Here is a 13,306-nt window from a genome sequence, read left to right on the forward strand (position 1 = left end):
TGCCGAGGCCCGATGACATCTCTGTCAAAAGGCTCAAAAGCTGCACGTGCCTTCATATCCGGGTGACGTCATGGCGGTGCGATCTATAGAGCATGGTTAGCTGTCCGCAGTGAGAGACGTCAGGTCGGTTTACTTTCCTTCAGGCCTGAAGCTGGTTGGCTCGGTAGTAGTGGAGGCCTGAGGGATGCTGTAATGGCAAAACTAAGCCCGTCTGATCCAGAGGCGGTTCACAGAAAGGTGATATATTTTCAGAGTTTTTTTTATTTTTTATTGACTCCCTCAAGGACTAATTTGTCTTTTTGTCCCCCCCACTTTACAGTCGGGTCTAAAGGCAGGATAACAATGTGTACATGTTGAAGCTTTTAGCTAAGCTAACGCCGGTCGGTCCATCATTTTGGTGAAGGCTGAAACACCCACATATTGGATTGCTATGAAACTTTACACAGACATTTATGGTCCCCAGACGATGAAATGGTGATCCCCCGACTAACACCAGCAGGTTGATATTTTGGGGTCTGGATCTATTCCAACTTTCTGAGCCTACGTTGGCACCTCCACTGAGCCGGTGGACTCGCTGTATTGAAGGCGCTGCGTTTTCCTTAGTCTGAACGTGAGCTTAGTGTTGTTCAAAGGATTCTATTCCTCTTGTTGGATATTAACAAACACAGACTGACACTCTCATCTGGTGCTTGGCAATAGTCATGCTGAATATGGCGGAAAAAATTGATGATGCAGAATGTATGCTGTTTACTCTTGCATGTAACATGATGAAGACAATTGGAATCTCCTGCTTTAGCAGCCAGAAATATGACTCAGACGGCTCCTAAAAGCAGTTCCAGTGTCAAACAGACCCCGAGCAGATTCAAATAGTCGGAGCTCATCTGGTTCCTAGTTTGGTCAGAGTACCAACTCTGCCTTGTCTTGCCCCTGGAAGGAAATCGGCCCGCGGTGCCGGTGATGAACCGCTCAATGGCAATGAATTACCTTCGCGTCTGTTTACACTGTGCCTGCTTTAGCCGTTCTCATTCCCCTGCTCGTTTCTGATCTATCGCTTTTTCCGGAGGTCTTCGTTTACTCTGGACCTCTCTCGTACATCTGGGTTATTTTTCAAATGACTCGCTATAAGGGACCTAACAAGGCATGTATGAGTCCAGTTACCTGCGCGGGGCATACCGGCTGACTGCGGGCTGAAAAATGATCTTGAGACACGATTTAAGTGTTTATTCAATCCAGGACTTATTATCAACTCCGTCAGTGCTCTGGTAGTGCACCTTCAGAAACGTGCCAGGTCAGTGGAGTGTTTTCTAATCCCTCCTAGTGTGTGAAGCTATTTGGGAACACACCAGGAGCCAGAAAACATCTGTGTTGCATACAGATGGTGTTCGATAAAACACTGGTACGGACAGAGACGCATCATCCCTGAGAGAGGTGCAGAAGTACACATCTGAGGATTTATTTTCTTTTTAAAGGTGATTTGATGTCGGCGTATGCTCTCAATATATGTGACAACACAAGGCCTCTCTTAGCTGAGAACAATAAACCACCAGTGTGGCCTATAAGCACACATTCAACTGACAGCGTTGATGATTTATAGCTTGTTCTGCTTCACTGACCGGGACGCTTCTTCTGAAAATCCCGCCCTTATCCTCCATTTTCTTCTGTCCCTGTAACTCCAGCTGCACCCGGAGCAAGCTGACGCATGTGTGTGTGTGTGTGTGTGTCATTTACTGTCATGTATCGGAGTCAGAAGCTCTCTGAGAGGAAAGAGGATTTGGGAAGAGCAAACAGCGATGAAATCCTTCGTGACCGTTTTTTTAAAGAGATTTAACCAGAACCTCCGTTCCTCCCTTTCAGCAGTCGATCCTCAAACCACTTGGCCCACAGCGTGCGGCCAGAGCGACGTCAGCAAATAGAGAAAAGGAAGTGGCCGTTTAGCGAGAATTGATAGAGCCCACATGTTTGTGTCCCTCTGTGTGCTCAAGCTGGATTTAATATTTCTGTGTTCATCCCCATTCGTCCAACAGTTAGCTTTGGTTGTAGATTTGTCAAGTGCCCGTTGGACTGAAACGACGTCATCGGAGGTTGTGCAGTGCAGAGTCCCGTTACCCTATAACCTACCTCGTGTGCAGGGTTGCAACATGGCAGCTCAGGTTCTCCCCATTTGTTTTCCCACAATTTGTCATCTGCAATTTTAACAGTGACGCGAAGGTTGTGAGTGTTGAGCCTTAGAAAATACGCCTCTGTCCTCTGGCCATACGCTGCCGTCCAGCCACGCTCCTCGGGGTGAGTGTGGCCATAAAAATGACAGCAGTAATTTGGGGAGACGCAGTGGGCTAAAGGAGCTGACGGCTCCTGTTCCGTGGAAACCCCATCGCTGACCTCTGTGCCTCATGGGAAAGCTCACTGTAACTCTAGAATTAGTACACAGATACCAAGGCGCTCACTCACTGACTGACTGTGAGACTCTACAAGAAGTCAGGATGTAAACAACATGATTTTAGGGCAGTTTAAAGACCGTGTTACTTAGAAACCACACTTTGAAGCAGTTAATTGACAAAGGCAGTCTCTTTATTTGTCCTCACGTTAACAATTACAGTAAATCTGCGACTTCACAGCACATTAAGGACCCTTCCACTTGCTTCTCGCTCCTCTTTTTACATGTTGTCTTTACAAACATGCACATTCTCTCCTTTCAATGCCTGCAGTTGTTGTTGTTGGCTGTTATATTTGAAGACCACCTATTAAACCCGTAATGGCAGCGCTGTTTTGGCACATGTTCCCCATGGAAACAGCATAACGAAAGTTCCAGTGCCACCAACACAGACGCAGAGACACAGTTTGGTAATCTAAGATGTACCCGGGGCAGAAGTCACCTTGTCTCCTACATCAACAATAACAAGCGCTCCTTTCATGGGACAAGTCCTGTTCTGTCCAACCACAGGGATCTGTCAGAGGTCTGTCTTCCCCCTGTCTCCGTCTCTTTGTCTTCCCCGCGAATCATTCACTCATCACCGCCATCGTTATCTTGAACTACACTTCAAGGTTATTTTTAAAAGTATAGGTTTCATCATCGAGCCATTGACATCAAGCAGTTGGGATCAAACAGATGTATTTAATTTGTCTCGCGTCGTCGTCCGTTTGAAAATGTTTCATTGTTTGTCCCACAGAGTGCCAAGAGCCTTCAGAACAACAAGGACTCGCGCATCCTGTGGGCCAAAGACGACTTTTTACTCACCACCGGCTTTGATATGGTGAGAAACTCTTTCTACATCTTGCACTGACCTGGAGTCCTTCATTTATAATCTGTCGTTGTCTAACGAAGCAAGAACGTGTGCGTATAAGTTCTGGGGTTTGACCACGAGAACCGACACAGATTAGTTAGGAACTCAAGTCGCTGTTTGTTAAATGTAATTATGGGAAAACTACAATGACAGAGTCGTTCCTTTAATTCCAATAAAATATGAATTAACTCACATTAATACTGAGACAATGTTACAAATGCCCCGATACCTTCTATAAAGAACACACGCACACAATATAGATTCATGTTTTAGGAGGAATACAGAAGTTTAACAAGGTTTGCTTATTAAGCTGTTAGTACTCTTTATTTGCTTAAAGCTCACAATATTTTCTCTCTACCATTTTAAGTGTTAAGTGTCTTTGTTCAATATATAGTGCTATCAAGTAAAAAGTAAACAATGGAATGACATATGTTCACTATCATGCACACGCATGCGCCAACTGCATGCCATGCAATATATTGCCTTGGCCCTCTGAGACAGATGGACACAGTATAAATTAGTGCAAATTACCATCATGCATTACTGCAAAGCCATGATGATTCATAAGAGTAACTTCTTTATAACTTGAGAGTTTAATTTAGTTTGACCTCATCTGTTGACACGAATGTTTGCGTTGACAGTTTGTACTGTAACTCCTCATGTTGTGTGTAGATGCGTAGTCGGGAGGTCAGGCTTTGGGACAGCAGGAAGCTGAGCTCTTCGGTCAGCTCGACGTCACTCGGCATCTCCAGCGGGTGAGTACTGCATTTCTGCTCCTCTGATGACAAGCTGTTCAGCATTCCTGATGCCTTCTTTCTCTTTAGTGTCGGTCCACACTTTCTTGATAGAATCCACATTAGATTCATTCGATACATTGGCTTTGAGTTTAAGAAAAAGCCATGTTGGTTTCCTGTAATCCAACACAAACTATTCAATGTACTGTGACTATTTTTCATTGGACATAATTGCTGGGGTGTGTGCCTGACCCATCTGCAGTGTGTCCTGTATTAAATCACTTCAATCATGCTGTCAAATGCCGGTATCGTGTGTCGGGGAGCGATCGCTCCCAAGGCCAGATGCCTGTAGACCAGCACTGATATAAAACAGGTAGACAATTAAACGGTTAAACGGCAGATGAGACCTTGCCCTTTACTGCCATTCTGGCTTTCCCCTTCTTTCTCATTCAAGCTTCTTTGCTCCAATATTTCGTTCACCCTTCTCCCTCCCAGCTCTTCTCCCCTGCCCCCACCCTCTGTTTAAATCAAGCTGCAGCATTGACCGAGGTCCCGTCTGGGCTTTTGACCAACGCTGCCGAGGTTTCATTCTCGTTCAGTGGGAAACATCCAGAGCACGGTCAAGAAATAAACAAAGGATTTAGGAGTTAAATTGGGGGGGGGGGGGGGAATGTAATCACTACCACTTATTTAGTCCTAGCCATCGACGCGCCGGCCAAACACTTTGTGAAGCTACATAGCTGCTAGACGTAGTGTGCAATCAGCAAAACGCTGATAACAGAACTAGCTGGCCAGGTAACGGTCAAGGTCAAAATGTTTGTTATTGCTGGCTGGTAACTCGGTCTTACTGTATCTTTTTTTTGATCAAAGCGTTATAATGCCTCCTTCCACTCATTCTGGCCACTGTTCATCCACTATCTCACTCTGCAGGGAACATTCATTCAGCTTTCTGCACCGGGCTGCCCTCGAGCTCCCTTTGGCCTTCAGGGTTCTAACAGTTTGTTATCACGGTGGGTTTTCTGTGGATGCTTTTCTTCTAGTTCAGCATTGCCTCAGTGCACGCGTGTCTTATGTCTAACAAAGCAGCTATTACATAGACATTACGCAACAATCAAAAGGAGACCGTGTCTCCATTTTTTTTTCTTTGCACTTGATAGATTGAACCGTGCCCGCTGAGGAAGCTCTAAGTCAAACATCCCAAACGGGGCATTTCCTCCCTGTCATTTTAGGCCCGAGGTGCACATAAAGATGGATTTGTTCTTTTTTTTTTTCCTTGCCTGTTTTTAATTAAAAGGGCCGTGGAAAACACGGTGTGTAATCGGAGCGGCGGGCTGGCTTGTGTCAGGTTAGCTGTGTGCTCGTCCACAACATTCAGTAGGACTGTTTTCTTTGGAGTGTCACAACATGAGGAGCCCCGGGAGCTTGAGCCAGTAATATGGGGTTGCGGGTGGGATATAACTTGGATGGAGAATAATGGAGGGTGGGGGGGAATGTTTATTTTTTGGTTTGGGCTGAAATGAAGACTGAAATATTGAGGGCTGTAGGGTGATGGGCCTGAGAGGGGTGTTTTTAACTGTGCTGAGCTAGCTATTAGTGCGTGCCTGTTTTCCATACAGATCTGGACATTGGAGAACAACGTGTATTTCTGTGTACCGCTCTCCCCCCTCATCCTCTTCCCTTTTTATAAACCCGAATTATAATAATGAGTTTAATTGGGCCTCTAAGCCAGCTGCAATCAGTGAACTTTACAACTGGGCACGATTGCAACCAGCTTTGCCGTGTAAACGCTCGAGACGTCAGGACAATTATCCACACCCCTCCGCTTTAGCAGCTACACACACACACAGATTCACCGCACTCAGCATTAACGCAGCGACGTCTGGATGATATGTGCCTGTAAAATAGCTTGTGATGGTGTCGTAAAGCGCTCTCCGAGGGTCAGAATTCAGCATGACGAAACTTGAATCTCTGAGAAAGTTCTGGCCTCAACCCTTGTAATTGTCCTCAGTCACTGCCAATGCTCTGCTCCATGAGCACATACAAGTGAACATATCATATACTTCTCATCACGGCTGCTCTGTCTGATTAAAGCGGACCGCCGGGACCCCGATGCCCACCGGTATACACGCTGCCGATTGGAGAGGACGTGAGCCTGTCCCTGGAGAGCCAATTTTCCCAAACCCAGTCCCGGGTTGCACAAAGAACTCGCCCTCTGAGGCGAGGACCGCCGACGGGCTGTGCCGTTGGCCGAGAAAGAGAGGCGTTTTGCGGTAGCTGCATGGGAGCGCCCCAGGTGTGATGCACGTACTCGCACCCTCTATTGACTCTCCACAATCTATTCCGGTGTGTTTTCCGAGCAGGGTCGTGCCTGGGAGCGGGGCCCAGTCATTGGGTGTAATTGAGCCAAACTCCCTTTAATCAGACGGATTGAGAAGAAGCCTTGTGCCCCAGAAGGGAATCGGCCTTTTTACGCATCAGCCCCCCCCCCCCCCCCCTTCTTCTCTCCCATCCTGGCCCTGGCGCTCTAAAATTAGTCCCAGATGAAGGCTTTCCTGTGGGGATTAGGTGCAGCTGCAGCAGCGCTAACACAACCAGAACCAAAAAAAAAGAAAATGCCACAGAATGTTTCAACAATCGTTTGACCTGGCCCCTTTCTCAAAGTTCACTCCAATACGAGGGAACAGGTAGGAGCTTTGTTGTTTGGGATACAGCTCGGGAAGTCATGTTTAAGGTGGAGGTAAAGGCAAACCTTAAGGGTCAAGTCGATAGTTGAGCTGCTGCGGCGGTAAAGATGTGACCGCACACGCTCTGTCAAAGAAGCTGAACTCTGCGTTCTGACAGTTGAAACATGGTGCCTGGAAGCTGTTAGTCATTTTGGGTTTCAGCTTGTGATTCAGTCGAGGGGGAGTTTGACCAGGAAAAGAGGATGAAAAAGGATGAGGAGGGAGCTCTGAAATCCCCTCTTTATTTTTTATATCTATATATTTTCTTATTGATCTTGTCCCTCTGTGAGCTTTCACGGCCTTTTCATTGAAGCCCACGTGGCAACAGCCTTTTACTTCACAACACCTCATTGAAGAAGTCATCTGTTCCCCTTTCATGCCCTGTGATCAACGAAGAGCAAATGGCCTTCTTATTCCTATTCCCTTCTATCCTGTCAAAAATACAGCCGCTATCCTTCAGTGAATCCTATTTTTAAAAATGATTAGACCCGTTTGTTCCCATTTGTCCCTCACTCCTCTGGTCCTCGCTGTTCTTTCTCTCTGTCCTGCACAGAGGAAACTGAATGAGGGAGCTGAGTTTTTGAAGGTGCCGGTGTCTGGGATTCTAATTAAGTTTTTTTTAAGTTTTGTTTTTTTTAGAGCAAAGCCTAATGGAGCCTCTCCGCTCTGGTAAAAACACATGGAAGTGGAGCGTTTGGCAGGGGATATTTAATATAATTCACAGAGGGTTTTCATTTCATCCCGCAGGTATGTGCTCAGCACTCCAGGGACCAGAAGGACCCTTTTGTGTGAACTCGCCACAGAAGGAAAAATAGAAAAAATCCCCCCCCCCCCTCCCACCTTCAGCTACCTCCCTCCCCCCCTTCTTTCCTTCCATTCACCTTTATTTTCTTTTATGGTTTGGATTAGAAGTTCATGCAGACTAAACTGGAGATGATTTGTCAAGGGAAGCTGCTCTGCATTATGTGGCAGTCGGCCACGTCTTAATGCTGTTAAGGTAATTGCAAAAATGACTGTCTCAGTGTTTGAGACAGTGTCAGACTTCACTTTCCATCTTTCACAAAACGGCAGCAAAGGTGCACTCGCAGCTGCAGATATAGCATATTTTCCAACATCTGGAAAAATGCCCCTTTTTTCCCTTATTATTAAAAATGCACTAGCAATAACGTTTGGGATCTTTGCCCTAAAGCCCTACTTTAGGCCATCCCAAGTCCATTTCAGCACCGCTCTCCCTGTTCTACGGGGTAGAGATCCAGGAACGGAGCATCTGATAGAGATGTGAAGAAGGCTGGGTTTGGCTAGTAGATGCAGGGCCGAAGTGGAAACAGCGCAGCCCATTATTATTATTCACAACAGACGGATGCAATGCTAGGAAATGAATAAACACACTGCTATTAAGTATCGATGTGATGGGATGCTATTTCTGGAGGGGCTGCCATGGCAGGTTCAATGAGATCATCCAAACTAGGAGGAGCTTATGTTTCTTCTTTTGTTCTATCATTTTCTTCAGTATTTCTCTATCTGTTTACCAAGCCTTCCTTTCCTTTACTCATATAATTGATCGACTATGTCTTACTCTCTTTCTTCTTCCTCCTAGACGCTCTTTCAACACATGCATGTGTTTTATAAGACTCATGATTGTCCCTTTCACGAGAATCAGGAACCGTGGCGCGGCAGGGCTCCCGTTTTTAGATCATGCCTCGCTTCTGGACGCCAGTCACCTCCTGGACGCCTGCCACCTCGCTCTGCTGTGGTAGAAAGAGCAATTTGAGCGAGGGGGAGAAGTGTGTTTCCCATTAGTAGAGGGTTTCCTCTGCCCTGCAGCCTGGCCTCCGCTGCTGCCTCTGGGACTACTGCAGATTGGCAGCATGTCACCGCACACCTCATAGCCTTACAAAGAACAGTAAAGGTACAAAGGGAGTGATGGAGAGTTGATTCATATGTACAGATGCAGATAGACCCTCTAAAAATACACAGTCTAAGATGAAACCGAGTCTCCATTTGATCAAAAGTGGTTGACGCCTCTAATGCGATTATGAGACACTTTGTGTTCTGTGGACTCTGTTGAATAAAGGCTGACTTTCAGCGACAATTTGAAGGCGTTTACATCCAAAGCAGATGAGCTGTGAGGATACTGTGTCTCAAACATAATTGGAACTTTTTTTGGAACGTCGAGTCTGAGCAGACTAGACGTTTCTGCATTCATCTGCTGTCAGAGGGGACCACAGCAAAAGGCCTCCTGCCCCATGTTTGACAGATGAGGCGGTATTTATTGGATCTTGAGATCTGGTACTGAACTCTGTAGATTCCATCCTGTACTTCTGTTAACTGTAATCTGCTCTTTCTATCCTGGAGGACTAACTTGGTATTTGCATATGGTGAACTATTTCCACCTACTGTACATCATATGAAGTTTTGATTTGTTGGACAGTTGTAACGGGTCTTTTCACCGTTCCAATTATTCTCCTGTTGTGCGTGAATCAATGAGGTAAAATGCACCTGCTCCAGAAACATTTCAGCGGCCAATTATCCCATTATGTTTGGTTTTGAACACCAGTCATCGTTTCATTTCATATTCAGCCAAAAACAAAACAATTGTTACTGCCAATGGTGATGCCAAAGCTAATCTCACATTCTCGCAGCCAATGGCTTCTCACATCTGTGAATGATCTGTGTTGAAACGCTCATCCACATCTGGCTCAATAGCAAGTCCTCCTTTGAGCGAGCAGACTTTTCCTGACGTTTTTTATAGGGAGAGCAGGCTAGGTGGATTGTCTGCTCATTGTGTTCTCCTTTATGATCGTGTTTCCATGATGGAAACCAGTGATCCTGCGCCCGTTAGGCCAGAACGGCTGTCTAAAAAGGAAAAAGACAGAAGGGGAAAGTCTCCGCGATTGGCAGGTGGCAGGTGGGCCACATGTGCTCCCTTGCTGATGTCACTTCCCATGTGGCTGTATTTGTCTGCCCGCGCTGTGGAAACATGTCTGTGTCATTAAGCCACGCTTAGTTTAATGGGAAAAGTGCTGAAGCAGGCGGCTGCTCACCGTTGCATAACTGGTCAAATGACTGGATGCTTTCATGCCTCACCGTGTTTCAATTGTGTTGTTGAGACACACAGGTGGGTTTGTTGTCTTATAAGTACTAGATGTGATTATGTTCATGTGTGTGTGTGTGTAATGGTGCGTGGACAACCGAGAAGAAAATAGCCGAGAAAGGACTGAACGCTGTCAGATTTCTCTTGTCTCGATGGAAATGTTATCACAGCAAAAGCTGCTCCGCACCTGCACGGCCTCCCGGTTTCTCTGCCAAAGGTTGTGTGTGTGTGTGTGTGTGTGTGTGTGTGTGTGTGTGTGTGTGTGTGTGTGTGTGTGTGTGTGTGTGTGTGTGTGTGTGTGTGTGTGTGTGTGTGTGTGTGTGTGTGTGTGTGTGTGTGTGTGTGTGTGTGTGTGCGTCCGTGCGTCCGTGCATGTGGCCTTAGCAGATAAAAAAAGAAAAAGTCATCAAAATGTAATTGGTGGGAGAGTTGAGAAGGTGATGGTGGCCAGGAAAAATAATTCTCCATTGTGCAGAGCAAGTTGGAGTGGGAGAGGAGAAGAAAAGATGGAGGACCCTCGGGGGGGGACAGCAGTTGGTGTATAGTCTGTGTGCTCTTAAGGAAACCTCCGTGGACCTTTTCTGCTCTAACGTCAACTGAAGGTTATTTCAGCAAGGTCAATTAGTCAGTCTGAAGGCTTTGTGCGAGGCTGCGGTGGGAGGTAGAGTCTTGGAAGAGTTGGGAGTGTAAGCCCTCTATTGTGCCTTTTGTCGTCTTTTGTCCAATATATTCTTTTTTCCCTCCTGCCACAAAAGATGAGGGAAGCAGACTTCATCATGATTGTTGATTTAGAGAAACTGTTTTCAGTTTAAGGCATCCTAATTACACTACGAGACCCATTTAGCATGTCAATCTGCCTTTTCAATTCAGTAGCTGTTGAATTGTGTGGAGCTGCCAAACAGAACTACATGGATGATTATGAAGAGGTGGCCTGCTGTGTTGTGCAGTCTCTCATATTTTCTCATCCAGGGATCCCATTGCAAAAGTCAACTGAAAGTGGTTCCTGTCCTGGTCTATTGAAATGTGGGGGGGCACAGGGAGAGCTTTGCCAATTCCATTGAGTCCAACATAGGGGGGCACTCTTCCAATGCACTTTGTATCTGTGTGTTGAGTGCACAGGTGTTTCTCACACAGCTGCCCAATTGTGAGCTGGAGGGGCTGCATTCCTACTGGCAGGCTGGTCCCACACACACACACACACACACACACACGTATTCTCATAGTACATGTCATGCTGTCATAGGCACGTGCATGCCTGGACGGGTCTTCTTTACCATTTTCAGCGCACGTAGACCGTCGCCAAACAGTATTCATCATCACTCAGCAGGAGTTGACAGGTGGAGTGACGGAGGCCAAATCATCCGTGTCTGTATTTAGCCGTGCGTTCAGGCGCAGCATCGGTGATACTTTAACAAGATAGCAACACTAAACAGTGTGAATTCCACATCTTCTTTTCTTTGTTTTCATTTTGGATTCATTTGCTCGTCAGTTCAGTTTAAACATTCTGTCTTCACAATGTCTTCTGTTGATGGACATGTCTCTCTATCAGCTTTATTCCTTTAGGGAGTGTTTTTCCACTGAAAACTAGACATTGTAAAGCAGATGTGCCTGCTCAGTTCGGTACCTCCATGTTTGCTGTATCCTGCTGTTTTCCCTTTCCAGCGGGTTTCTTTATAAGCCAGCTGTGTGTGGATTATGTCTTGGAGTGAGAGTGAAAGAGCAACTCTTTCACAAAGCACCTTGGACAAACATGTTTGACCAAAAGACCAGCCCGGAGACAGAGGGAGGCCCTGTCGCTGGAAAATATTTAAGGGACCACTTGTTCCTCAGAGGCCGCAGGGACAAAGCTTCGGGATCTACCGGGTCTTTCACTCTGACCTGCCTGGGTGGCGTTCTAGAGGCGCAGAGCTTTCATTAGCACTCGACTGGGGAAAAAAACAACAACACAGGCTCGATGGACCGATGGCGATCGGGATCTACCGGGTCTTTCACTCTGACCTGCCTGGGTGGCGTTCTAGAGGCGCAGAGCTTTCATTAGCACTCGACTGGGGAAAAAAACAACAACACAGGCTCGATGGACCGATGGCGATGGAAATTCATACACACGCGCACTGGTGAGGCGGCCTGTGTTATTCTTAACTGTTCTCCACACATCCTGGCCATAATGGCGTGTCCACGGCCCACTGCTTCTGTGACGCTGTGGGGACTCACAGCTGTGAGCTGGCAGACTCCACGCTCAGCTACGAGCTAGCTACTGTGCCAGCTAACGCACGCCTATAAACACATGTAGCGAGCTCAGTCATTTGTGTCTTCTGAACTTCAGCGCGAGCCTTTTGGCAACATGTCTTTACACTTTGAACTGACGTCTGACCTCGTCCGACCTGCTGGCCCGCTGCTCTGTTCCTTCTTGATCAGAGGAAGAGGTCATGTCACGATGTTTTCTTGAGTGGTATCTGTCTTTGTCAGATATTAGCATAACAGTGTGGCAAATGCTGCCTGTTCTGACTTTTTGTGCTTTTGTGCGAGTGGTTTCGGAGCCATTTTTGCCGTAGCGAAGAACACTGACGATCTGGCTTTTTATTATTATACTCTTTGCTCACACACCCTGTTCACAATGCCTTTATGTCTAAAGGCCTTCCTTTCGCTGGCCTGTATGCCATACTATGCCCATTCCACTATTGCTGCTATACTTTGACCGTGATAACGATGGAGGATGCAAGACGTTGAAACTGGAGTGGAACACCACTTCCTGCCAACCGCGCGCTGCAAAAACCAAGATTGCTAAAAGACACACACAGTCTTTGAATAACGAACACACGCAAGCGTCTCCCAACCTCAAATCCACAGTGATTGGAGTGGGTCCCATAAAAATAGATGGAAAGGATGCTTATAGAGACAGAAAGAGAGACGGAACGAAAGAAAGACGGACAGGTGTCTGGTGAATCGCTACCTTCTCTTAGCCACAGTGGGCTCCATGCGGGCTGATGCAGACTTTCCACAGGGATGAACCCATCGACTGGAGGTGCCCACTGGGCTGGCAGGCACCCACACAGGCACGCGGCGTCAGCCTGCCCAGCGGGTGTCCCATGTTTATGTTTGCCTTGTGCGGTGGCTAGTTTTTCACTTTGTTATTGTGACCATCGCACCACCCAACCCAGCACACCTCGCTCTCTCTCTCTCGCTCTCTCTCCAAAAAATGCCCTCTCCGACCCTGGCCAGGCTTCGGGGAGCTGTGGGCTGTAAGTGGCCGTTCTGTCACATCCGTCACTGCAAGTGGACCAGGTCGAGGTCGGCTGTGGCTGCGGGTCCACATACTGAGGCAGTGAAGAGCTTAGGCCATACTTAAAGGGCCATACTGGTGGTTTAGCATGTTTTAGCTCATGAAATACAAATTGAGTATACTTTAAATTACTGCCTATCATTTTCCAAAAACATACCATTGACTTGATCAGTCCAGCATGAAACTCAACTTGC

At 46.8% G+C, this 13,306-nt stretch overlaps 1 protein-coding gene across 2 annotated transcripts in view; it reads left to right on the top strand.

Moving 5' to 3' along the window:
* The window catches only part of coro7 (coronin 7), a 94,197-nt gene that overhangs the window by 24,362 nt on the left and 56,529 nt on the right, over positions 1 to 13,306 (top strand). For both annotated transcript variants that reach the window (XM_079281654.1, XM_079281655.1), the window contains exons 8-9: positions 3,168 to 3,251; positions 3,954 to 4,036. In XM_079281654.1, coding sequence (XP_079137780.1) covers positions 3,168 to 3,251; positions 3,954 to 4,036 — 167 coding nt within the window. The remainder of the gene's footprint in view (positions 1 to 3,167; positions 3,252 to 3,953; positions 4,037 to 13,306) is intronic.

The sequence above is a fragment of the Melanostigma gelatinosum genome (assembly GCF_949748355.1).
Source record: "Melanostigma gelatinosum genome assembly, chromosome: 13".
Lineage (NCBI taxonomy): Eukaryota > Metazoa > Chordata > Actinopteri > Perciformes > Zoarcidae > Melanostigma > Melanostigma gelatinosum.